The sequence below is a fragment of the Amblyomma americanum genome, chromosome 1 (genome assembly GCF_052857255.1).
Source record: "Amblyomma americanum isolate KBUSLIRL-KWMA chromosome 1, ASM5285725v1, whole genome shotgun sequence".
Classification (NCBI taxonomy): Eukaryota; Metazoa; Arthropoda; class Arachnida; order Ixodida; family Ixodidae; genus Amblyomma; species Amblyomma americanum.
Genome location: NC_135497.1, coordinates 448147803 through 448175214, shown reverse-complemented (window position 1 = coordinate 448175214; position 27412 = coordinate 448147803). Strand labels below are relative to the sequence as shown.

Below are 27412 nucleotides of genomic sequence, written 5' to 3'. Positions count from 1 at the left end.
TTCTCCAAGCCAGGACCAGGGTTGATCAAGCTCCGGGAACATGTTGGAGAAAAACAGCGTTACAGCAAGGAGTACACCGACAGAAAGAAAGGTGCAAAGATTGCAACCTTTCGTTCTGGTGACTTCGTGAGGGTGAAAAAGCTTCTCATTGTGAAGAAGGGTGATCGGGCCTACAGCAAGCCATTGAAGGTTGTGGAACAGAAGGGACCCAGTTCATTTGTTCTTGAAGATCACTGCATGTGTAACGCATCCAAGTTATGTGAGGTGCCAGAGACATCAGCCCGATCAACATGTGAACGGGAGCGTATTTCCTATGGGAATTCCCAGTGAGCCAAGTCCTGCCACCTTCCAAGAATTGAATCAAGACTCACTGCAACAATCTGAGAGCTTGGAGGATGAAGGGGCGACTTCAGAACATGTAGAAGGCGAAGTCCAGCAGCCTAGCCGGAAGTCTACTCTCACATCATGACCGCCTTCTTGGTTGAAGGACTATGTTGTGAAGTAGGGGGAGAATGTTGTCGCACTTGTTACTGTGGAAGTTCCAGTTCTGCTTCTCTTAGTTTTCAGTTTTGCTTCATAGTTTGTTTTCATGTCACATGCATGTTGCGCAAGACGTGTGTGTGATGTAAGTGGAAAGAAAAGGTTGGAAGCGATGCAGCATGGCGCTGGCATAACAAGAGTTGAGAAGCGTCATTCAGTCCTACACCTGCAATACAACGGGGGCACACAGACACAAATAGTACAAACTGGATGACAACTACAACACAAGTGAGACTGCTATACTTATCTGCTTTATTGTGAATCCCTGCCATTCAGAGGAGCTGTGCACTCGTGAAAAACCCTGTTAAGACAGGCTGGCCCTTCTCTTTGGTGCAGACATGACTGGAAGTGAAAATCTTGAGCCAGAAAACCCTCACTGCCTTTAATGTGGCCTTAGTGGCCTATTGGTTGGAACGTCCACCTTGTATGTGGGAGGTGCGAGATTCGATCTCCAGTGCTGCTTGGTACCCACCGATTAACGATTAATGCAATGGGTACAAGCTTTCCCTAGTCTGGTGCTCAGCTTATCTGGGTCTTTGAGTGCACACCTTGCGTCATGGCGCTTTTGCAGAGTTTTTAAATGTCATGACCCTGAGTAAGAACAATGTTCAGATGACTCGGGCCATTTTCACTAAATGTAACAGCAGACAGACATGGCTCAGTGGAGTATGAATTCATGGCCCTTTTCTGCAATGCAACTTTTTTTGCATAGATGTGCACAATGTCCTGCACCATGCAGAATAGCAGCCCATGGATGTGCTACTGCATGGCCAGCTTGGCTAGCATCTGACATTTTGCCTTCCAGCAGATTGTCTGTCACTAAAAGTGCTCTGCAAAACCAAGTGATGAGCCTCTGCTGGTGTCGTGGTTGAGTGGCTTGAATGCCATTTTACATCTTGGAGTGTAACAGGAGCAGACCTTGGTTCAGGGGCCACTGTGTCTTGGACTTGGATACTGCATGCACCGTAGATTAATGTGGTGTGGCTGATCTGCTTAATTAGGTGCACTTAAGGGGAGATTGTTGCAGTTTCTTGTGTCAGAAGTCTCGTTTGTGCTAGTTCGTAGCCGTTCATGTTGACTACATGGTGTCATCGATCTGATTGCTCTGAAAAAGAAAAAAACAGCACCTTCAGCTCCTTGCCATATGTATGCTTGGTTGTCATGTGAACATGGCTGCCTTACATTTTCTGTATGCTCCTATGAGGTCAGTTGGTAGTAGACACCTGTTCCTGTCATTGTCTCTCATCCTGGTATTTCAGGTCGTGGTGTCTGCATGACCGTGGGAGTCGTTTTGCATGTTGAGTTGTAATCTGTGCTGACATGTTGGTTACATGTTTGCGATACATCAGCAGTGGAGAGGCTGGTGTGCATAGAGAGGGATTCGTGCTTAAAAAGAATGACCTTAGACATTGTTAGAAATAAACAAACTTCACTTTCTACTATGCATTATAGCTTTGGTGTTTCAAGCTTCCCATCGGTAAATTGATATTCACTACACAAACACATGGCAGAAGGTGCAGACAGCACCTCATCACAGTATGTACTGCAGCAAACTGTAGCTGGATCTAGTGTTGCAGTTGTCTGGGACCTGCTACTTTGTAAAGTTATACAGCAATGAATGTGGGTAGCAAAGGGCAACTGGAGCTGTTATTTTAATTCAGTTTTTTTGTACATCATTCGTTTGCACAGTTCCAAATGATATACTGCAGTCTAACTGGACTACCGACATAGTGATTTGATGTGAAATCTGCTGATTATGCTGTATTTCAGTGATTACGCAATGCCGAGATGCCTGTTTCAGTGCACACCATTAATAACCAGTCGTTGAGCTCGCCTCATGCCAAAATTTACTTTACCTGCAGGCCACCAAAACCAGCATCGGAAGTCATGGGCATTTCTGGCGATAGCTCTCGCATTCGGGTGCAGCATCCTCATGGAGGTCATGAAGTGGGAGATTCCCAGCGGCCACCAGCTTTTCCTTCCAATCCAGCAGCTCAACTGCTCGACGATGTGTGGCCACTCATAAATGACTACTGGTCAGTGCTGGCTGCTATGTTTTGACCACTGATGGAATGAAAACTGCTATGCATCTCAATGTACAATCCTGCAGCAGTTGAAAATTGGGAGGTGGATATCTTGGAAAACGTGCATAACAGGAAAATTTTCTCAAATTGAGTAGTCTGGAAATACAAACACTGCTGTGTTTCTGATATTCTGTAATGGCTAAGAATGTTAAGTTAAGAGATTTACGGCAATTGTCCTCCTAGTACTTTCAGCTCGCCTGCTCGCACATAATTTTACTCTGTATGTGGAGGCTGGTTATATCCTGCACAGTTCTCTAACATGACTGATGGTGTCTGTATGGACCATTGTTGAATGCTCTTTCTGGAAAACAGTCTGATCTTTTGGTTGGGTGAAGTATCAGGTTGCCTTAATTTTATTAGAAATTACCTTTGTAAATACTTTGCAAAGCAACAGTAGCCAATTGGCCTGTGGTTGGTCATGTGGTGTGGAGCAGCTGCTGCTGCCAGCGGCGCAGCATGCCGGCGAAACAGAGCTGCAACAGCTGTGTGCATGCGCCGTGTCAAGTGCGATGAAGATGAAGGAACGCCCAGCGAAACGAGCAGCGAAAGGCTGACTTCGCAATTCAACTGAGCGAGTTCCACTCGGCCAGATGTAGCTATCGCGTCACTCCAGGTTTAACCAGAGCTAAGCCATAGCCATTTTTTTTAAATGCTTTACCGTTCCCTTCCTTATTAATCAAGACAATGTTAGCATTCATTCTTCCATGCTTCCGGCTTGCTTTAGTCCCTGAGGCATTGCAATGCACTGTGCAGAATTTCTTGGGTACTTAAAAGATCTTATCCAAATGTTTAATGACATTGCCCTCCTGGTCCTTCAGTGCTGCAATATATCTTCCATCCTTCAACAGATTTGCAGTTACTTAGTCCTCAACTGCCTCTTGTTCTCTCTGCTTCCTTTTAAGGCTTTCCCTACATACACCGTTACCAATGGTTTATCCTATTTCATGGCACTGCTGCCTCTGTCATGCCATGATTCTGGCTACTGTAGTACAGATCTGTGCAGAATTTTTTGGCTATTTCTAATGACATTGCTCTCCTGGCCCCGCAATGCATGATCTGATTTTTACTTATGCTTAGCTTCCCTTTTGCCGCAGAGGCTTTCCGTCACTGTTGAGAGCCTGCTGGAACTTTTTCATATCGACAGTTCACGTTTTGACAGTTCTGCTAGTTCTTTCTATGGGTTTAGCACTTTCATAATCTTCAGCTGTGCTGCAACTGTTGTCATGCCATGACCGGGACTCGATCCAACATCCAGCCTAACACATCTCAGCAGCCTAACACCATAGCTAGCGAAACCGCCCAGTAGGGAGATGAAAATGAGGTTATCTCATACATCACAATCAGGTATCCTCAATGCACATACTACCATATGCCACAGCGATAATTTTTTTTTCAGTTAACATGCAGCACTGCATCTGTGCCCATGTTGTGCCGGCTCATCTGCGTATCAAATCCAATAACTGCAATCAGTAGCTGTGACGCTGTGACCAAGTGATGGTTCACAAAGACAGCTCGCCGAAAACCGCGTCGTCGCTGCAAAGCAAAAGACAAAGTGGGCCGGTACCGCTTCCTCCCTGCACAAGACGAGAGTCAGCTGTGGACAGTGGATCAAAGCCAAATATCTTACTGCCGCTTTGTCAGAGTCCAAGAGACATTCAAGGAGCTCTTGCAGACATCAGGTTCAGTGACCGAAAATAGCAAGGCTTTTAGAGGTTATGATCGGCTTTTGCAGAAATTTGAAACCTTGTTAGGTATCCGTATTTCCGTAGCCTTCTTTGGGCCTTGTGAAGAATTAGCAAGGGCTCTGCAGAGCTCAACATATTGCGCCGCAGGTGCAAAAAAGCAGCAGGGGCTCTCTGTGAGGCGATCTCCCAGTTGCGCTCTGAAACTGCATTTGAGAAGCTGTGGCAGCACACGAGCACAACAGCAGCGCGCCTAGGCCTGTAGGAACCTTGTATGTGAAGGCCGACAAAACCTCCTGTGAGGTATGAGACGACTGATAGACCTGTCCAGCCAGTTGCACTTGACGTTAAAGGGGCCCCGAAAGACATTTTCAGTGCATTGTTTTGCCCGTTGGTTGCATAGAAGGAGTTATAGTGATGCTATTAGCATCGGTCGTACCATGTATACTCCTATTTTTAATATTTTAATTAGCTCGCAAAAACAAATTCATGGCGCTGACGGTGTCACCATACAGTGGCAGTTTTTAGCATCGGATATGACATCACGGAGGGCGAGCTTTATGATTGGACAAAGAGTAAATATACTGCAAATTGTGCTAATAACTAGAGATATGTTTTGTCAAGTTTTTGTGTTCTATATTACATTAACAAAACCAACTTGTCTGCCCTAGATAAAAGCACTGTAAAGCAAGTAAAACAAAAATACACCACTAGAAGCTCTGGCTACTTTTTTGCATCGAAGGACTTTGTGCCTCTGTAAACATCCTACAACCTAGCACTAACACTTATGGGTACTCTCTATGTATCTGAGAGTGGCTTTGCAGAGTTGATCCGATCGAGCCATTGCACTCTATAAGCATTCGTTTCGGTCCCAAGGAAGGATGCGTTCGTTTCACATTTAGCAGGCAGTGCGCATAGTCAGCTTGTGGAGGATCACCGGGCGGCGCCGCCAGATGGCGCCACGTTCCCGTCAACAGCGCGCGCTCCTTGCTCGCCGTGACCAACCAGCGCGCTAGGAGCGACGAGCGATGGTTGGCGGTAAGCAGTAGCGGTATGCGCTATGTTAAATGTGTCTGATATTTTGCGCAGGCTGTCGTATCGTCGCAATATCTTGCTCTCGGGTTCGGATCCATAAGTAAGGGAAGGTCACTGATCAGCGTTCCCTTCTGCGCCGTCGACGTGACGGTGAAGCATCGCTGGGTCAGCTGGGCATTCACATGGCTGTTGTAACCATGCAAACGGAGCGGCCAGCCTTGGCATGAACGAGTTTCAGAGAACGGGCAACCATGGAGTACAAACTTCCACCATGTGCTCAGATATGCTGTTTTGGTTGGTCGCTCTCAGTATCGTCATTGGGAGAGTGAAATGGGAATGGGAAGCTGCGCGAAAATAGAGTTGAGGGCAGCATTTTGTTTGCTTGTATTTTGAATTTTCTTCATTGAATAACTCCTGTTCCTATGCATCGATTCTCGTAATTCTTTTTGAGTCAGCATCTGTTTGACAAAGAGTCCGTCTGAAGTGTAATCGGCATCCGTTCAAGCGGTGTTTTGCAGCCCCTTTAAGTGTCTGCAGGCATGCACATTTTGAACAAAGTGTCAAAATGGTTGAAAATTATAGCATTGAAACACTAGCATTTGTCAGATAAGCATTTTGTGGGATCATGGCATATTTTTTTTCTGAAGATGCACATGATGCAAGAAACTTAGGATGAAATCATACTGTTAATAATAAATGACAAAATCAGGCTGCACTATATTTGTGATAAGAATAGTGCCGATTTCATCTGAAACAAAGAAATCACTGCTAGTTGTGGTACACTTTGAGAAAAAGCAGTGCCATTCAGAGTTATAGTTCCCGAAGTTTTCTTATCAGTGATGTTGTCACCACTGTCAATTGTCTTGGTGGGCAGTAAGTGCACTGGTGGCCCTGTTGCAGTGGGAACCTCTGTCAGCTCTTGGGGAAGCAGCATCTCTTTGCCTATGTGGAGCACCCCAGCTTCACCCTGGACTGGTTCACTGTGCATGAGGTGTCCAAGCGTGTGACTCTCACCATGAACTTCTTGGGGAGGTGAGTGCACAAGCTGCTTGGTTGGTCTAGAAGCAGTGTCCTCTGCTCAGTGTCTGGGAAAGCACCAACATTGTACTGTGACAGAGCTGTGTGTTAAGATTAGAGGCACAGGGAATCTGCTACCTGGCTTCTCATGTTTTCAGAGCAACCAACATTTGTTCTGTGTGCTAGTAGGGATGGGCCACCATGTCATGCAGTGGGCACTCGTACTCTTGAGTCATGCCAGTGGAATGAAAGCAGAGGTGTCTGCAACATTTTTGACCAGTTTGTGCAGGTGTAAAGCTTTCAAGCATTACATGTTGTTAGTGGACGCAGACAATGCTGAGGTATCCTGGAAATGACCTCAGGATGCCTCCACTGGATGTTTGGTTGTCCTCAGGACGTGCTTTAGTGATCCTCAAAAAGGTCTCAACAAGTCATTTTGTCCGGCCTCAGTATGCTTTGAGAACATCCTCAAAAGTTTACTCCAGGCCTTTTGTAGTGCATTTTCAGGACATTTGTATGACCTCAGGACATACTCAGAACATCCTGAGAAGGGTAGAAGTGACTTCTTTAGTACATATTCGGGGCATTATATTGCTGATCTTAATTGCTCCATTCGATGCTCAATAGTTTGTATTGTTCATATCTGAGTTCTATGAGGTGTACCAAACTGCATGTGCTCTGTGAAGTGTTTGATGCTGCTTAACAGCTGTTACACTCGAGGACAAAATTGTGCAACATTTAAGTGGAAACCACACCCAAGGGGCACAAGCTATTGAAAATTTAGCTCGTTTCCACGTCAGTGCCAGAAAGTTGTCCTCAAGTATAGCAGTCTGAAAAACAATAACCGGTGTAATGTACACCAGTTCAGCATGAGCATAAAAGCAGGAACAAAAGCAAACAAAACTACACAGCTGAAATAATTTATTGCCATACTCTTTACAGTTAAGTGCAGTCGGGGACTCCTTTTCTTGTGACTGTTCAGAGAAGTCAAATTCTTAGGCTGGGCCTAAAAGTAAATTCTGGTAAAAACTGCACCTTCAAACCAACATAAGTACACACTGGCACCTAGCTTATACTTTATTCGGACAGTTTGGGTGCTTTCATGCAAGCAGTTTTTTTACTAACAAAAACTATATCGTGCTCTTAATATAGTGTGCTGCATGTGTAACAGTAGGTTAGGTCAGAGTGCTGGAAATTCTCTTCAGTAATCAAATGCATCATATTGCATTTTAGTTTCCATTGTACAGCACAGTGGAAGCTCATATGCAAGCAATGACTAGAAGAATGAGAATGAGGTGGAGCGTATACGGCAGGTTCTCTCAGGTCATGAATAGCAGTTTACCAATATCCCTCAAAAGAATATAATAGCTGTATCTTACTGGTTCTCACCTATGGGGCAGAAATGTGTGCTAACGAAAAGGGTTCAGCTTAAGTTAAAGGACAACGCAGCTAGCTGTGGAAAGGAAAATAATAGGTGCAACGTTAAGGGACAGGAAGAGGGCTGAATGGGTCGGGGAGCAAACGCGGGTTAATGAATTCCTAGTCGAAATCAACCAGGAGAAATGGGCTTGGGCAGAGCATGTAAATCAAAGTCAAGAGAACTTATGGTGGTTAAGGGTTATGGACTGGATAACAAGGGAAGGTAAGCATGGCAGGGGATGGCAGAAAGTTAGGTGGGCGGAAGAAGTTTGAGGGGATAAGGTAGCTGCAGCTGGCACAGGACAGCTGGGGTAATTGAAGAGATATGGGAGAGGCCTCTGTTTTGCAGTGGGCATAGTTAGGCTGATGATGTGATGTAGAGCGCAAATAACTTATATGAAGGAAATAAGCCTGTACATGGAAAGAATCCCTTCCACTTGTACCCTGAAGTAGGACACACATGAGGGAAGCCAAGTCGTCAAAAGCAAGGCCAGCATAGGGGTTCTTTTATTTTTTGGTCTTAATGAAAAATTAGCAGCACAATCTTTTTTTATATTCAAGATAACTGATTAGGTGACTGGATTAGATGACTAATAGCAATTAGGGTGAACACAGACGAACAGGCGATGGCAGCAATGTCATATTAGAACGACTGCTGTATCTCTAAAGACTTCAAAGTCTTTAATGCCTGCACAATCGTTTTCAGCACATTTGTGCGCTGCTACAGAGACACACATAACGCTTCTGCTTCTACAACAATTGAAATACAACTTACCATCACACTGAATATGCTGCACAGCTTTCAAATGCAGCTACCAGAACTTATCTGTTGAATGCCACAGCCAAACCTTAATGATATTTTCGATATCTTTCTAACTTAACTTTCTTTTTCTTAAAAAGCACTCGTTACAGCACGCATTTGCAATCCTAAAATAAAATTTACACATGCTCACAGGAACATGCACAGCTTATAAAGGTAATTACAAACAAAATTGACTGTCACCCTTATCAAGATGCTGCCAGACAAATGAACAAATTAGAAACCTGACATACACAGCCATTAATCTGGCTTTTTTTTCCCTACAGAGCTACATGCACAGGGTGGCAAATTTGTATCATTTGCTAACCAACCTCTACTCTTTGTGATGATTCCTGATAACGTTCAAGCCCAGCATTTTGAAGGATGTTTTGCACTGCAGAATGCAAGTCCACCTCACTGTGCGTGCCAGGAATACCTGTCACATCGTCACTGTCTGATGCCAAACCGCCCGTCATTTCCCCACTTTCTGCTCCAAAACTGCTTAAGAAGTGCCTCACACAATGTAGTTTCTGAGGTGGTGACTCGCAAAGCTGTTTGCGACGAGTTCCATTTATGCGAAGTTGACGGTTGCACAGCCAATTCACTTTGAGCAAAGTTTACCAGCTGGAGGCATGCGTCAGCATCCCATTTTCTTTCATGGTGGGATTGCCGCTCATTCGTCCCCACCATGTTCAAAGGTGAATGGCACCAAAATCTTAAAATACTTTGCCCGGATCGCTAATTCGGACGAGTTTAAAATGGCGCTACAGAAACAAGTGACGAGTGCCATTGCCCATCGTTCTTGCTTCTTTCATATGATGGTTATTAACTTTGTAACATTATTTTCGAGCAAACGAACAACATAACTTATCGCCAAACATAAAAAAATCTCACCTTCCTCAGTCTGGTCCACGACTTCATGTATAGCTTGGCTTGATCTGACTTGACCAGGGGGCTTACGTACAAGTACAATGGTGCCAGCAGTAGAAATGAAAACCGTGAAAACGGCCATGCCAATAATATCTCTTGTGCAAAAAGAAAATACCTTTAAACTTACACAAAAAATGCAAAAAGTTAACACCCTTGCACTACGCAGCTTTTCCAGAACAAAAAGATTTCGATAGGAAGTGCTTCCTGTTTGCCTCTTTAAGCAGAGAGAGAGGAGGAATGAAAGGAAGAGTAAACGATGCGCCAGCCGTCGAGTGGTCCAGTTAACAGCTCAGAGGCGATGGTGCGGTGGTGTTCCGCATGACGCCGGCTGGCAGGGCATGGTGCGCCGCCAGACTCGCCGTGCCGGAGATACGAGCAAGCGTTACGCATCGGAAATCTATCAATGCCTAGCTTTTATTACCTTTTAACCTGCAATTTGTGCAGTGTTCCACCTTTAAACATCATGAGATAACAAACAACACATAGAATTTGTATCTAAAAACTGCATCCTCGAGTTTGCATTTCTAGGACCACTTAACACCCAGTGTCCTTGGGACGTCTTGAGGACACCGCCAGAACTCGTGAGGACGTTTGTATCTTTTGAGGACGACCTCATGACAAGTGGTGTTGTCTGGGGAGATGGCATGTGCGTGTGGTGAGCATCTCGCTTTGTCACACAATGCACAGCACTTTGCCTTTGCATGTTCAAGAATTTCGCGCTCATGTGGAAGCACCAGCCTGTTTAAGCACCTGCTTGTCTTGAACACATGTACTTACACGCGCTTTGAAGGTGATCACGTTTTTTGAGCTATGTGGCCTTCCTTCAGGGCACAATTTAGCATAAAGTTTTAACGTGAGAAGTTGGGTTAGTACATATTCATGGTTAAGGAGTGCAAAAAAGACTCAGAGAAGATGACGTCAACACGCCACAAGTGCTGACTCGCAACTGAATGTTTATTGAGAAAAAGCAGCAATATATGCACAAAAAAGGTGAAAATGCAAAGAAGCAGGAAACTATAATTCAATGACGCCGCATCAGGGGATCTTAATCAGGAACAGCTTACACATGTTCAGTATACCTAGTGCGGTGTGATTGAATTGTAGTTTCCTGTTTCTTTGTATTTCGCCGTTCTTGTGCATATATTACTGTTTTTTCTCGATAAGCGTTGTGGAAAACCTGTTCCCCCCTCCGTTTCGACACGGCCCATCGTCGGCCGTCGGGACAGCACCGGTTGGGCAAGGAGGGAAGTCTCCCTTATGGGGGAAACGGAAACAGCGACGTGAGCGCCACCTCGTAGATTGCGTGGAATTCTGCGGAACCGGAATCTCTTCGGGATCCGGCCAGCGTCACGAACGGTTGCAGCCGCACGCTCTCGTCACCTTCCGCGGCAGGCGCACGGGGATGCGTTGTGCCTTGCCACTGGTCTTCTGGTTCCAGGCAGCGAAGCGAGCGCAGCAAACGCGCGCTCTGGTCGCCTTCCTCTGCAAATGCTAGGGAATGGCTTTGCCTCAAGAATGCGGCGCGCACGGGGAAACCCGGCCGCCATTGTCGGCGCATACAAATGTTCGCCGCCGATACTTCCAAAGTCGCGCCCCCGCCCGAGCCGGTAGGTCGGAAGTCCTTCTTACGTAGCCTTCTATTTCCGAGGAATGCCTTGTTGAGGTTTTGTAGCTAGCTGGCCCGCTCTGTGTATTAATTGCGACTGTAATAATAGCATATGAGTGTTACGGCTTTGTTGTCCCTTCCATTTGTCCCTCTAGCACGAACCCCATCCGCGATTAGTGAGCGGGAACGCTGCATCCGCGGAGTGGGAGTGCGGGGGGAGGGGCAGAAGGCTGTTCCCCCCATATTTCCACAACATTCAATTGAGTTCAATAAACATTCAGTCTTCGTTTTATTTGCACTCATTTACCATGAACACATTTTAGCAGTATGGCCTGAAGGGATGTATCATTTAAGCTCGCCAAAAGATCCTCTATACTAAACCGCCATTTTTGTTGCAGATTAAGTGAGATTCACACCAGGAAAAATTTATTGCTCCCTTTTGGCCTATACAAACATAACGTTCATATTCCACTAGACTACAGCCGTAGTACTCTGCTAGTTGTGACACACTTTGAGAGAAAGCAGTGTCATAGTCGTAGTTACCCAAGTTAATAGCAGCATGGCCTTTTAGTGCAAGAGGCTACCTACTGATCCTCTTTCCCTGCAGCCTCCTGAACCGATCCAATGAAGAGCGGCGTTATCAGAATGCTTTTTGAGTTCACAATGAGGTGGGAGTGGGAGTGAGCTCTGGGCATTTCCAGGCTCCATTTTATGGCGCACCCTTTGAGTAGTTGGGGAAATAATTTTGCTGCTGTTAACGTGTGTTGCTTCTGAAAAGCACATTTGGTTCTGCTTTCAGTGATGCCATTTTCAACTTGAGGCTTGCATACTAGATTGTCACCCTCCCTCGTAGGCATTGCATGCAAAGGAGGAGCTCTATTTCTGTGCAGATAACAAGGACATACATGTACAGAGTTGTCTCCACAGGACTTTTGGAGATTCAGTCTGCTCAGACTTAAACAGCATGATGGAGCCGTCAGATCCTTGAAGTAAAACACATAGCTGCTGTGGTGTAAATGGCTGAGCATTACACAGCTTTATTCTTACAGCCTTACACGCAGGTTGATTCTCTCAAAACAAGAGAAACCTGCATGTGACCTGTGTGGTGAAGTGGTCGCCGTAAACCAAATCTTATATTCATACACAAAACTTGAAGAAGTGAGGAAAAAACATCTGATTAAATTTTGTAAGAAACTTATTCCATTCCACCTCAGCTTGCTCCTTTGAGCTTGCTCAGAAAGGCAAAGGTACAGCTAAGGAGGAAAGGTAAGAGGACTGTCTTTAGCTGAAGTTTTCAGACCTTAAGTGCTAGTGCTCACCCTTTTCTCTCCTAGCTGAAGCGTTTTGTCTTTGTACTCTTTTGCTAAGGGGGTGTATAAATGAGGCAAATAAAATATTTGTGGTGGTCCTGTGTGTGCAGCAGTGGTAATAGGACTTGCTTCCGTTCAGTGCAATGTGCTGTCATCTATGGCCACCCCCATCTGTTTTTCAAGTACTTCAAGCATAGATGGATGTATTTTTACTTTTTCTGCTCCATTAGTATGAAATAGTCAAGTATCTGTTGGTGCAAATCAAGCACTACTTAGCGCTGTTTTGCTTTCTTATTCTTATTGTCTGCTATTAATTTGGGAAACATGGCTCTTGCCCACACATCCTGCTCATATTTCATCCCCCCTACTTGCCACAAGGCTGCAATGACTGCCTGACAATTAAGGTGCATGCATCAGGGAATTGAGCAATCGTAGCCAAACATTTAAAGCAAAAGGTCACCTTAATACTAGCATGCCCTTTTAGTGCAGGCAGCTACCTACTGAACCTCTTTCCCTGCAGTCTCCTGTACCGGTACAATGAAGGACGCGAGAACTTGGTTGGGGCGGCAAATGCCTTTGTGAACACCTTGGTGGAGCTTGGAAAGCTGCTTCTCCACAAGGTATGGCTCTGTCTACTCTGTTGATTATAGGTTTATTTGTAAAGGGTGCGGTCATATGCAAGAACTCTGCTGAAGGAAATGTGATTCATCTTCTCCAAGTTCACCTTGCGTTTGAGGGGCAGGCTGTGGGAAGGTACGTTGCAGCAATGGGGCTTTGCCTTTTGATTGGATGGCATCATCTATTAGCGACTAATCTAACAGCATGCCATATTGGGGCCCATAACCAAGGCCTTACTGCCAAGCCACCTTCATTCTGTAGCCAAAGCTGGGGGTTAAGGTGAGATGGCTAACTGTTTTGATATTCGAAAAAGCATGGAGAGGATTTGTTGGCACATAAGGAGTGCTTTGGTCCTGGCTGCATCAAGTATATTAAGAAAAGCTGCCGCAGTGTCTCATTGGTTATGATGCTCATCTGCTGACCCAAAAGACTCGAGCTCAATCCCAGCCGCAGCAGGCTCATTTCGATGGAGACGAAATTCTAGATACCCAGGTGGTCAATTATCCGGAGCTGTCCACTGCAGAGTCTGTCATAGCCTGAGCAGCTTTGGGATGTATAAGCCAAACGAAATTAAAAAAAAACTGCCAGTAAAATTGAGCTCTACATAATTCAAATTTTTGGTGCCCCTCAAGTTGGCAAATCAGTTGTGACGGCAGAACTCCAAATGCAGCCGCTTTTTTAGCGGTGCCGTCCTTGGAAGAGGTACACTGAACCGAAACCATACACGGGATAAGTTCCAAAACGTTCTTCGCTTGAGGCGAATACATCAAGATTCCGAGTACCAAACATTTGGATTGAATCGAATATCGAATGCTTTACTATTCGACTGAATATTCGAAATCTTGCATATGCCTAGTTATGAGGTGCTTTTTTTTATTATTCCATGTTCACAGGCTGGACTGCCTGATGTTGATTGGAATGTGACTGGGGAAGACATGCTGGATCATTTCCTGGACCCCGAAAAAAAGTGAGTATTCTATTCTAGCCCCTGAACTTGATCATTTGTGCAGTATTATCTGCAGTTGGCTGTACTGCCCTAACTACAGATAGTCCTTCAGATAGTGTACACTTACTGTTTCGGAAAAGGACACGTAGAAAGTTAAAATCGACTCTGGCAACTTTGAAGGCCTCGTTTGCTAGTATGGAGGCAACTCCTGCTGACGTCTCTCTGCAGAGAGCTTTGGTTGATCCATGCTTTAAAGGGAAAGGCATGCCAAATTTTGGTAGTTTTTGCTTTGAAATGAGGCATAAGACATTAGGAAATGTGGATCATCCCATAGAATTTGCCCACACTCGGTAAATGATTTTCTTCTATGTAGCTTCAATTTTGGTTTGAGTAGCCGAATGCTGGTCGCAATGTCACAGGTAGGTATGAGATCACATGACTCATACAAAAACTGCAATGTTTGAAAATTGGATGTAGAGGGATGACACAAGGAAGAACACTCAAAGAATGAGTGACCAGCCAGCCCCGCACAAATTTCTACCAAAAGCTGCAGTATAACCGCTGATTTTTTAATTCACTCCAGCACAAGCCTGCTCGAAGCTGGAATGGCAGCAAGTTTTTTAATTTTCAGCTCCGAGCAGGCTAGTGCTGGAGTGAATTAAATAATCAGCGGTTATACTGGAGCTTTTGGTAGAATTATGTAGCTTCAATATTAATTTGAGTAGCCGAATCGGCGGTTATACTGCAGCTTTTGGTAGAACTATGTAGCTTCAATTTTGGTTTGAGTAGCCGCAGCAGGCTCATTTCGATGGAGGCGAAATTCTAGATACCCAGGTGGTCAATTATCCGGGGCTGTTCACTGCAGAGTCTGTCATAGCCTGAGTCACGCGATCTCATACCAGTATTCGGCTACTCAAACCAAAATTGAAGTTACATAGTTCTACCAAAAGCTGGAATGGCAGCAAGTTTAATTTCCAGCTTCGAGTAGGCTAGTGCTGGAGTGAATTAAAAAATAAGTGGTTATACTGCAGCTATTGGTAGAACTATGTAGCTTCAATTTCGGTTTGAGTAGCCGAATGCTGGTATGAGATCACGTGACTCACACAAAAACTGCAATCATTGAAAATTGGATGTAGAGGGATGACACAAGGAAGAACGCTCAAAGAATGAGCGACCAACCAGCCCCGCACAAAGTTCTACCAAAAGCTGCAGTACAACCGCAGATTTTTTAATTCCCTCCAGCACTAGCCTGCTCGAAGCTGGAATGGCAGCAAGTTCTTTAATTTCCATTGAAGGCAGTTGCAGCCGCATAGACAGAGGGGGAACATACGGGAGTAAGCAAAGCCCTCCAACACATCTCCATAATGGGTAGCGATGCCATCTGAGCCGCAGTGGATGCTGTTGTGTTATCGTGATTGCAGGCCACGTTCCTTGTGCTGCCATGCGCTGAACCACTTTGCACAGAACCTTAAGAGAAAGTGTGCCATAACCGAAGGGGCAACAATGAAGCACAGGAATTGCCATATGTGTCCTAGCCAGTCGATGTGTCATTGGATATTTGAATCCAAGATGGCACTACCGTGGCAGCGAAGAGTCAGTTGACTGTAGCAGTTTGGCAGTCCAAAAATTGAATTTGCAGACTCTCTAGAATGTAAAATATCGGTCGTAAATGGGTATACATTACTTTGAAATGTATGATGGTTCCTCAGAGAAGTCCAAAAAATCGGTTGCTGACTACATTTTCAAAGGTGTTGACTGTTTAACCCCCAGTTACTTTCTTAAGAAATGTACAAATTTTTTATTTGCTGTTATTTTTCTCATTTTCTTTTTCTGAAAATATATTGTTTGATTGCTTTATGATGCTGTTAATGCAAGAATGTAAATGAAAAAGCTGTTTTTAGAGGAGCTTTTCTTTCATGCATGCAACAGTAATTAGATCAGACTGAAATAGCAAGTATATTGGGACAGCCGTACCATCAGGTGCCTAGACGTTGCTCTGTACTAGTGCACTTTCATAGTGCATGAACACTACTTGGCGCTTTGTCATCACTGGTCGTCGTCAGAGTCCGTTTCAGATTTGACAGCTGAGGCACATCTGATGTCTTCTTCATAGCCACTCACGACTGCCACTCTCCGAACTTCTGCAAGGAACAGCTTGTTTCTGAGGAACATCACTGCCACCAGCATTAAAGCATGCTGCCATTTTCGAATCACTATTCCCAAGCTATGTGCATACCAAAGGCCAGAGCACATTTTTTTTCTGCTACTTCCTTGACCTGATGTGTTAAAATCAGAAGCCTAAACTGATGGATGAGCCTACTTCATCTTTGTCAGGGAAAGCAAAGCAGCATAGGGTTTGACAGACTCTTTGAAGACTTGGTAACTCATAGTACGGCCATTCCAGTGACATCTCTCTCCTGAGAATCCATCTTGAACCGCTCTCACCATGCCATTTGTTTTTTAGGCAGCAGGCAGCAGTGCCTGCATGAGGCACACAAAAAAGGAAACAATCAGTGTTTGACTGCTGCGCGAATGACTGGAGTGCAGCCATGCTGGCGGCGCTCTTCCCGCACCCACGGGAGATCGAGCGGCTGTGTGGCCTGCCGGCTGAGAGCACATTGCTCACTCAGTGTTGCTAGGCCTAACGTGCTCTGGCCTGAAGGTGCAGCGGAAAAGCATGCCTGGCGAGAGCAGTCACGCATCGATGGCTACGGGTCGCACGCGCGAAGTGATTTGTCCACGGAACAGTTATGAGCAGTTTTGCGCCGACGTGTCTCCTTGATTCCAATTTAGAAAACCCTATGGCGGCAGTCATGTGAAGTGGGCTGTGCATAACTTTCAGTCATATAATCGAGGCTTTTTATGCATTATCTGTATGGGGGATTCACCAGTCCCACACTAATTTGTCTTAAAATGCAGGTTGTTGCATGGACGAGGGACACATAATTCGGGCTTCATTGTATGTGGTTTTAATAGTGCTCCAAAAATGCGTAGGTTGAGAATTATGTAGCCAGTTTGACAAACAAGGCATCTCATGTTCTCTCCTGTGTACCAAGGAAGAAAAAAGCACTTATGTTGAGGCATGGAGCCATGCACAGCTAATACATATCACATTCCCAGTCATTTTCCTCTTTGCATAAGCACATAAGGCAGAAGGATGAAACACATGCTGACAATGGTTTTCATGCTTTTTCTGTGCTTACTCAAAAAGGAAAAGGAAAGGAATTTTTTGCAAAGCTCGCATACACGCCATCACACGGGATCCATTTATGCGGGAATCTCTTTTCAGTGCCAAGTGCACTTAAAACCATGTGTGGCAGTGCACTGGGTACATCCACTTTTGCAGCTAATCCCCAACAGATTGCAGAACATATTTGCTCCGCACGAGGCCTATACAGCATTAGACTAGTGTGCAGTTGTGCCAGTGACAACAGAGATAAGCTGGCCTGCTGTGAGATTGGTGGCACATGTCGCCGGAATGGGCTAGGTTGTAACTTGTGGAATGATAAACTTCTGTCCAAAGATTTGTTTTGTGTCCAGCGTCCTATGTACCCATCTATGCAGGAACATCATGGCCATGGGCCATAGGCAGATTGTGACTCTGCACAACGTACTGGCTCATTACATTGTGCCTATTCTGGAACCAGTGACTGCCGATGCCTTTTAGCAAGTGACTGGAAGGCTGCATCAAGCACTGCTGCTGCTTCAAGCAGACCCATTTGCTGTGTCTCCTTCCTGTCATCTGGTTGGAGCATCCTGCCTGCCTCCCCCAGTTTTTTTAGACCAAAGGTCATTGGAGAGCAGTGCAGAAGCAGACAATAAAAGTTCTGTGTTTCTTTCCAGTGTCTCCTTTCATCATTTCATTTATTTCATCCTTAAAGGCCCGAAGGCATTACATAAGGAGGGGCTTACAAATGGTTTTGTGTATATGCACTCATGATGAAAACATAGGCACAATGAACTTAACACTCGAACTGTAAACAATAAAAAAAAAGGTAAAATAAGGAGGATCAACCGGTTACAAAAAGGGTAAGCAAAAAAATAAAAAAAGCGCAAAAATACAGGGAAACGACACAGGAAAAAGTACAGGGCAACTACAGGTTCACGTGTTCTGAAAATGACTAGCGAGTTTCGCGCGAAATGTTTTGCGATCATTGCATGAAACTGTCGTTTGACAGGGCATTCCAATGGGTTATTGCGTCGGGGGGGAAAACTGCTCATTGCTAAAGTGCGGCTCGATGCTGGCTATGGGGTGGTTGTGACGGATCGGTGGTTTCAGCAGGGGGTGTATTGACGTCGGATGGTAGAAAAAGCTGTGTAGTAGGCAAAGGCGTGAAATAATGTGACTCAATTGTGGGGAGGGAGATAGAACGTTTGAGTGCGGTGACGCTAATTTCTTTTGTGTATTCAGAGGTGATAAAACGGGTCGCGCAGTTCTGGATGGCCTCAAGTTCGGCGGTGAGGTAGGCTTGAGAGGGATGCCAGATGGATGATGCAAGACGAACAAATGTTAGGTAAGCAAGTTTTTTTACTTCGGGAGATGCTGACTTGAGGTTGCGTCGTAGATAACCTAAGACACGGGAGGCATAGGAACATATTCTTTGGACTTGGTTTACCCAAGATAGTGAAGATGTCAGATGCAATCAGAGATACTTATATGACGTTGTTGGGACAATCGGGACTGAGTTAATATTGTATGAATGATGAAAACTCATGACATCAGTCTGGCTGTTAAGGCACCAGGTGACTATGCCTGCAACACTATTTTCAGCTGTGCTTACTCAAAAAGGAAAAAAAACCTAATCTTGGCAGTTTGGTTCTTGCAAAGCTCACATACACACAGGATTCATATATCATGCGGGAATCACTTTTCAGTGCCAAGTGCGATTAAATCCATGTGTGGCAGTGCACCGAGTATTGCATTGGCCACTTGCGATACATTACCTGCTACCGTGATTCCTGGACTATGGACTGCATCCAGTATGTAGCCCCACAGTGCTCAATCTTTTGAGAAAAAAAATATATTTCAACCCAGCATATCTGCGTCATCCAGCCATGCACAGCTAATACATATCACATTCCCAGTCATTTTCCTCTGCATAAGCACATAAGGCAGAAGGATGAAACATGCATGATCAGGGTTGAGCAGACTGTCTCTATTGTTGATGTTGGGTTTGGTATTCATATCAAATTAAGATATTTTGTATAATGAATGCTGCTCGTACTAATTTAAACAAAGCTGAAAGTTGGGCGAGTTGGATAACGGTCATGATAAAAAATAGCGTAAAAACAAGGGTTTTTTTCTCAAACCACCATACTTTTGAGACATAGATATCTGCTCATACGTGCAGCTAATTGCATTGGCCGCTTGCGATACCAGCGGGGCTGCATGCATGCCTAAAGCCTGGCAGTGACAAGCGAGTTGTAGTGAGACAAGCGCAGACCCCTACTGCATTTTCGGTACGAGTGGCCTCCACTTCTGACATACTCTGGCTTGTGCGCTGCTGACAGAAAAGGGGAATTTTGTGCAAAATTTTTATATTGCATTTGGACGACTTTGCAGAGATTTAAGCTTATTAGCACTGACTAGCTTGTTTGCTGGAATGAAGACTTAAGGCATGGAGCATTTCTTCTGTGCATGTAGCACAGGTGTAAGCCTGCCGATTTTTTTCTCCCTTTACAATGGCAGGGCGGGCTTACTCTGGGCAGTAAAGAGCAGTGCTGACTTAATCTAGCCATGTTCATTTCTTTAGTGCAGTAGATGTCCTCACTCTCTGGATCCTTAGAGAAGCGCTGACTGGGGTTTATTGTGTGTTTGAAAAAACAAAACAAGTAGCATGCACCACTCATCGCTGGGAAAGAATCGATTCTGCAAAAAGACCCGTTATCGAAAAGGATATCAATGCAATGCAGAGACAAAAAAATCAATTTCACAGTCTGCCATGGTAACAGAGGGCTCGCCGACACAAATTTTGACATTTCCTTATATGGTATGCTTCCATAATCTCGCATACGAGCCGATTTCGATGTCTGAAAAGTACGGTGGTTCTAGAAAAAAGCCCATGTTGTACGTTATTTTTTCACCATGAACGTTATACAATTCGCCCAACTTTCGGTTTTGCTTAAATTAAGTACAAATCAGATAAATGTGTAAGGCCTGATGACAATTAACAGGGATATGAGAGCAAGAGCAGCATTCATTATACAAAATATCTAATTATTTGGTGATATGAATAGGTGGTGCCCAATCTGAACGGGCCGCAAGGCATCCGGATGCTGGCCCCAAAGCCCGTTCCTGCCGCGCAGCGGCGCTGCCGCCGGGGGCGCCGTCGCTTCTCGCGGAGTCTGCATTGCTCCGGCCCGGCGAAATGGTTTGGTCGCGCGTATTTTTATCCGCTTGAATGCTTTTGATGCTGACAAGTACCTTTTTTCAGCAATGTAGACGTTACGATAATTTAATTTAGTGCTTCACTGCTCCCATTCCGCGTGAGAAACTGCCAGCACCGACCACGCAGCTGATGCAGCGAGGGGCTTGATTTTCAACGCTTATTGTAAAACTTTGTGCTGGGCTAGTTGGTTAAACATTTCTTTGAAACAGGTTAGCGCTAAAAAAGACGAACACAAGGTGAAAGAACGACGACACGACATAGAAGAGCGCTCATATGTGCCGTGTCGTCGTTCTCTCACCTTGTGTTTGCCTTTTTAAGCGCTAACCTGTTTCAAAGAAATATTCAACGCTTATCTCCAGTGCTCTTCACGGAGTCCTATTGCCAACGTTGGAGCATTTATGCGCTGCCGAACGGACAGTTAGTCATAAGATTTACTATTAATTACTATTGTAGGAATTGAGGGTCAGCACGCTGGAACGACCTTGAACACGTCGCCCGCGCATTTGTCACAAATTTACGATTGTGATAGTACTTTAAAGGAAGGAAGAGATTGGTGCAATATATACAGTCGTTATTGTACAGTTGTTAAAAAGATTATGAAGTACAAAACGTTCGTGGCTCGACACAAGTTTATTAAAAATATTGCAGTTATTGCAGACGAAGCACATTTTACAAAACACTGGGCTTAACCCTCTTGACATTTTGGGGGATTTCAGGCTGGTTTAAACCTTTGAGCAAAAAGTGAACACGCCTGATGCAATAAAATCTAGCTACCGATCCTGTTAAAGTAGTGGAATGCTCCCTGCAGCCAATCAATGGCACATTCGCTGCTAGACTCAAGAATTTCTTGACCACTTTTGCATGAAGACTTGTAGTGCTAAATGCACGAGTGAGTCTGTCTTCGAGGGTCTGGATAAGCTTGTACAAGGACTCTGATGGGTAGAGAAGCCCCCCCATGTCCCACTGTTTGCAAACTTCTGCTGGAAGATTTTCAGGCACACCTTCTCTTGTCACAAGGCAGGCATGCCTGCACGCCTCACAACCAGTTAACAGGATGCGCTTCCTGGCTACATAGCCTGCGATATAATAAACCAGGCGGGCATCACTGTGTTGCTCCACATAGTCCGCATGGTCTACGGCCACTTCTGCTGCCTCGGCAGGTAGTGCAATGTCGTCCAAGGCTGCTTCTCGATTTTCTTGGAGTAGCTGCTCCTCTGACAGGAGGGACTCCAAAAGTCCAGGAGACACATTTCCTCCCTTGGGGCCCTTCGCCAAGCTGTAAAAGCTTATGCACCTGCATGTATACAAGCAATTAGGAGAATTTACACTTTGGATTGCATACTTGTATATCAAAGGGCAGTACTGAAAAGCAAAAGCATACTTCATGATAATGATGAACTGTGCAGGGGTTGGGTGGTCATTGGCTCCACTGGCCTGTCTCACAATACCAAATGAACGCTCTAAGCAGTCCTGGCTGAGGCGGGAGGTCATCAAAAACCTGAACCCAACCTTTTCAGTAAGGTACTTCAAAAGGTCCTTAGTAGAATGAATAGACACACGCAGACCTTCTGATGTGTTCTTACTCAAGAAGCCGAGCCCTCTTGCATGGGCCTCCCATTCATCTAGGAATGAGAGCATGCTGTCGAGTGCAGTTTCTTTAGCACTGCCACGTCTGAAACAACACGAAAAACATTTACTACGGGCACATGAGAATGAGCACAGTTGCTGCATACATACCTCTAAGCTTCCGCAGGATACCGCGATGTCATGGCTTCAATTGCTTGAGCCATCATTTCAATAAACACCCTTGTCGGCTCCAGATTTGGGTATTCTTGCTCAATTTTTTCCTTATAGAGGTCCATAGCATGTACAACTGCGCTGTTGAAAATACTGAAGGCCAAGTTGACTCGAATCTTTTCAAATCCACTTGGATATATGTGCGAACGTGTCAACTTGGGCGCAACTTTCAATATGAAGGCACTGCTGTCAACCTTCCATGTCATTGCAACATGTTCCCAATGAGCCTGCAAGATTTCATAATGGTTTTAAAACCGGCGGCTTAATAGGTTCTCAACATTTCAAATAATAAAGACAATAAAGTAGCATGCGTACTCGGCCCTTGTGTGTGCTGAAGCCGTGACTCATCATAGTGTTTCGCACACATTTCACAAGATGTGGAAAATCCGAGAAGAAATGCAGGAACCGCTGCTTGTCGCATGGATGTGGAACCTTGCATCTCACATGTTTAGCATTTCCGTACACACCCATGTTGTGCCACATGGCACGATTCCATGATGCACCATCAGTACAGATGTAGTCCACATGAAGACTAGCTTGCTCGCACAGAAGAGCTGCCTCCAAAATTATCTTTGTCAGCGTTGGTGCCTTGACGTTCCCATTCGAAGCAAATACACCTGAAAAAAAAATCAAGAAAGCAGGTATAAGAGTGATTACGAAAATACACTAGGGTTATGATGAGTGCTAATCACCTATGACCTGCGTCCATTTTCCGACGAAAAGCTGAAACATGACAACAAGGCCATGATCAGCTTTTGTGTGCTTGTCTTGTGCTCCGGTGAACTGCCCCAGGTTCACGAAGCCCTCAATATCCGTTGTAGATTTGAGGTCCAGGTGTGCAGAAAGTTTCATTTCGTCTATAAGTAGCCCGCCATGCCTGTTCATTTCATCCATTTCGCTCGCCTTCTCCTTGACACATTCCAGAAGTTTATGGCTAAAACCATAAGATGCTTTGAATGCCTGCAAATGTAAGATAGGGATTGTTAAACTATATTCAATAAGAAAAAAGCGTAGTGCACCTTGCTGTACTTTTGGAGGCACACACGGCTGGGAAGTACAAGGATTTTATGGGCCCTCAAATGCTCATACAAACGTGGGCTCTTCATCCTTAAGATCATGCACTCCAATAGCCACGCTTTCTCATAATGATATCCCCGCAGGGATCGCCTCCGTGATGCCTCGAAGCATGCTCGGACTGCACACTGCTGCTTTTTCGGAAGCTGCTTGATCTGAAACAAAAGCACAAAGAGCAATGCTTATTTCCAGTCTCAGTTATGAAGAAGTACAGTAGCTTACCTTTGCCTCAAACCCAGCTTTCTTTATAGATGAATTCATTTCTCTTAACTTCCGGACGACTTCATGCAGGGAGAGAATTTTCCTGTTCCGACGTCTCAAAGTGCGAACAGCACATTTCAGTCGCCTTCCTGCAGTTAGCACCAGTGGGTATCGTGTTTTATTCTTGAAGCGCAGCAAGCGGGCCATTAGGATTCGCCTCACTTTTCTGCACGTCAAACACTGCTGAGGCATCTGAGCCGAGACATCTGCGAAACAAATGAGAACTGCGTCAAGCATGAAGCACCTAATATTTGACGTAAGTGCCATGTGCCCAAAAAGAACTTACCATGTGACACGGATCCATCACATGCAATGGAATACAGACCATGTCGAGATAATGTTGTGCAGTCAGACACATCTAGTAATTGGAACTCGCTGTACTTTCCGACTCCACAACATAGAGACTTTCTCCGCATACACCAGAAGCTCTTGGGTCTCTTGCTCGGACTCAATAGTACGCTGACAGTGAAGCTGACCAGCCAGGAAAATGGTGCAGCTTGGTGAGGTTTGTTCCTGGATTTCAAATACAGCTATCTTGTGGAAGGCAACTGAAGGTAGTTTGTTTTTGTGATATTCAGCTGTTTGATAACACACCACATTTTTGTGGTGGAACGTCTGGCGTGACCAGTAGTCTGATGGTAGTTGAAGGCCAAAAATGAAGTGCTTCGCGGGTACTTCATCAATCGTTCTGTGCACTTCGTCATTTAGAGTGATATCAGCTGATTCACATGCCGAATTGTCAGGATCTGCGCGGCATTTTTTTACAGGCATGGAAGGGTATTGTCCCACTCTCCTCTTCCTTTCTTTCGGCAGACTTTTAGTCATGTATTTGGGAAGGTTTGGAAAAATTGTAGGAACAGCGCCTTCTCTCAGGGCAGGAACATCGCGTGGCATGAATACTTCCTTTCCGTTTACGACGTGCACGAAGTGTCTCATGATGAACCTGCAGAAATATAAAAAAGTGAGCATAGCCTCTGTTACAGAAAAATTCCCGGATTTAAGCCCGACACAACAGCACAACTGCTACTCGCCGCGGTAGGGAGTACCTGCGTTCCATTCCGGCCACAATTCGATTGTGGCGAAACGCAAAATGCACTCGTGTGCTGTGCGATGTAAATGCACGTAAAAAAACCTTAGATCGTCCTTATTCCGGAACTCTCCACTACAGCTAACCTCATGGCCCGTTCGTCGCATCGGGTTGTTAAAACCTCAACTTTTGAGAGAAGCTTAAACATGTACCTTGCGTCGAAGTGCCTTTCGCAAACCGCAGAATTCTCTTGCAGCGGCTTGTCGGCCCTTGGAATCGCACGTGCCCACTTTTGAAATTCATCTCTGCAGGCAGGCGCGCGAAAAAGGGACATGATCTTTCAGAGCGTGTCAAGGGGTAGCGAAAGCTGCTCACACCATCAACGTTGAAGAATCACTAAAGAAGTGCAAAGGAAACAAAGCTGCACAAAACAGCGAACGCGGTAACTCGAGCGGCGCCGTGAACTACGAGACTGGACTGGCAAGGCTGACGGCGCCCCAGACGGAAGCGCCGTATGCATTCCGATGTGCTTGCGACAGCAGCGAAGTATGTGCAGTTCTCAGACTGACTTTTTTTTAACACTCTCTCCGTGTACATGCAAACATAACTGCTGGTGGAATTTTTACTGATGAAGTCGACTTCAAATTTTCAGCAAACACGCTGCAGTTTTGTGTGATGACTGCAAATATACCATTTGATTTCTTGTAAAAGAGGATTTTGTTCACTGTGCAATATATTATGTAAATATTTGTCAACAGCATTTAAAGATATATTCAAGGAATGGTTTGGTTTATGTCGGTTTAACGTCCCAAAGCAACTCGGGCCATGAGGGACGCCGTAGTGAAGGGCTCCGGAAATTTCGACCGCCTGGGGTTCTTTAACGTGCATTGACATCGCACAGTACACGGGTGTCTAGAATTTGCCTCCATCGAAATTCGACCGCCGCGGTTGGGATCGAACCCGCATCTTTCAGGCCAGCAGCCGAGCACCATAACCACTTAGCCACTGCGGCGGCTGTGTTAAAGAATGCAATAAAGGTAAAATTTTCATCCTGCCTACCAAAGAACTAGACTTATAGGGCTTTGAAGCACTTCAGAAACGTGAAGTATATTTTTTATTCCCATTTCTGAAATAGCAAATTAAAAACCTTGTCAATCAGGTTTTATGATAGGTAGGGTGGTAATATAACCCTTATATTGCATTCCTTGATGTTCCAAAAACTAATGGCATGAATATTGGAAAGTTATCTGTAGCAAAATTTCTTAAAAGCTGTTCACAAAAAATTTACATACCATGCCTCATAAGTGCGCAAGGACTTGTTACATGTGAAATCAAATGGCATATTTGGAATCGGCACACAAAAATACATGTTCCCTGAAGGTTTCATCATTGTTACTTTACAAGACCGTCTTCCATCCCTACACATACGTTTCATCTCATCTGTCCATATCTTGTATACATTCTCCTGAGACCTGGCTATGGAAATTTTGTCCTTAATGAAGTGGAACAAAAGGCTGTGGCTGATTTTGTTTACTGCTGTGGTTGGTTAGCAGAGCAGTACAGCACTGTGGACCGTGGGCTGTTGTTGACAACTGCTGCTTATTTTTAAACTCATGCTTTTAGTCAGGTAGACTGACATCGTGGCGAGTTTTCGAGTGCGCTGTGCAATATAGGAATGTGAAATGAGTGGAACTAACTGATGTCCATGACAGTACTATACTTTTTGTCACGAATTCTACAGGCAGAACAATGTTTTCTATGTAAGTATTACATGCTTGTACTAATTTCCGGAGGCCTCCACTACGGCGTCCCTCATAGCCTGAGTCGATTTAGGACGTTAAACCCTCACAAACCAAATAAAATCTATATTGTATACTCTTTCATAGCAATGATGAGCACTGTCAAAATGGTCCTAATTATAAGCCACTCAGTGCTGAACATGTTTGTATAGCTGCAGCTTATTTCCTATTTATAATTCATGATTATGCTGTACTGTACAACAAAAACAGTGGGCTTCAAGTACCTACATGTACAAATATGCAAGTAGAAAGCTTTTCATGACTTGTATAAATGTTTTTAGTCAAGTTGAATTGAAGTTATATGTGCATTTTTACTTCTTCGTGTGATATTTACTCAAGACTTTCTGCATTGTGGTTTTTAATGCAATACATATGTGATGTTAAATCAAGAAAACCTTGCAAGTTTTGTATTTTTCATTTCTGTTATGTGATGTTAAGGTAATTTGTACCTTTTAGTTTCCCTCACATGTGATTTGCTCAGGACAGGAATAAGTTACTTCTGCATTAAATTTGCCCTGTAAGAGGCAGGAAGAGTTGTTTTTATTTTTTTATTCCTGTACTCAAAGCAGCAGGTTATTTGTTTCTGGAAAGGGACTTTTCCCCACCGTGCTGCATCTTCATGCTCTGTGATATTAAAATGAAAGTGATTTTTTTTCCACCATGCTGTATCTTCATGTTCTGTGATATATTAAAATGAAAGTGATTTTTTTCCACCGTGCTGTACCTTCATGTTCTGTGACATGAAAATGAAAGGGATTTTTTTTTCCACCATGCTGTATCTTCATGTTCTGTGACATATGAAAATGAAAGTGATTTTTTTTCCACCATGCTGTATCTTCATGTTCTGTGATATATCAAAATGAAATTGATTTTATTTTCCACCATGCTGTATCATCATGTTCTGTGATATTAAAATGATACAAATGGCAATGGTCCAAATGTTTTCATCTTTAAACAATAACTGCTCTGGCGTTTTCAACGCTGCTTTCCTGAAACGAGGCATTTTGTTATCGAGCCCGCAGGCTGCATTTTGAGGGAGGTAGGATGCAACAATGCCACCACAATAGAAATCAGCTGGA

At 44.5% G+C, this 27412-nt stretch overlaps 1 protein-coding gene across 4 annotated transcripts in view; it reads left to right on the top strand.

Annotated features, from left to right (window-relative positions):
- Swt1 (Swt1 RNA endoribonuclease) overlaps nt 1–17828 on the top strand; it is a 117426-nt gene extending 99598 nt beyond the window's left edge. For 2 of the 4 annotated variants that reach the window (XM_077650599.1, XM_077650598.1), the window contains 5 exons: nt 2403–2576; nt 6242–6373; nt 12943–13042; nt 13934–14007; nt 17551–17828. In XM_077650599.1, coding sequence (XP_077506725.1) covers nt 2403–2576; nt 6242–6373; nt 12943–13042; nt 13934–14007; nt 17551–17653 — 583 coding nt within the window. In that variant the 3' untranslated portion in view covers nt 17654–17828. Of the gene's footprint in view, nt 1–2402; nt 2577–6241; nt 6374–12906; nt 13043–13933; nt 14008–17550 lie in introns of all 4 variants that reach the window. The other 2 variants (XM_077650597.1, XM_077650596.1) reach the window with 1 other exon arrangement.
- The last annotated feature ends 9584 nt before the right edge of the window (nt 17829–27412 follow it).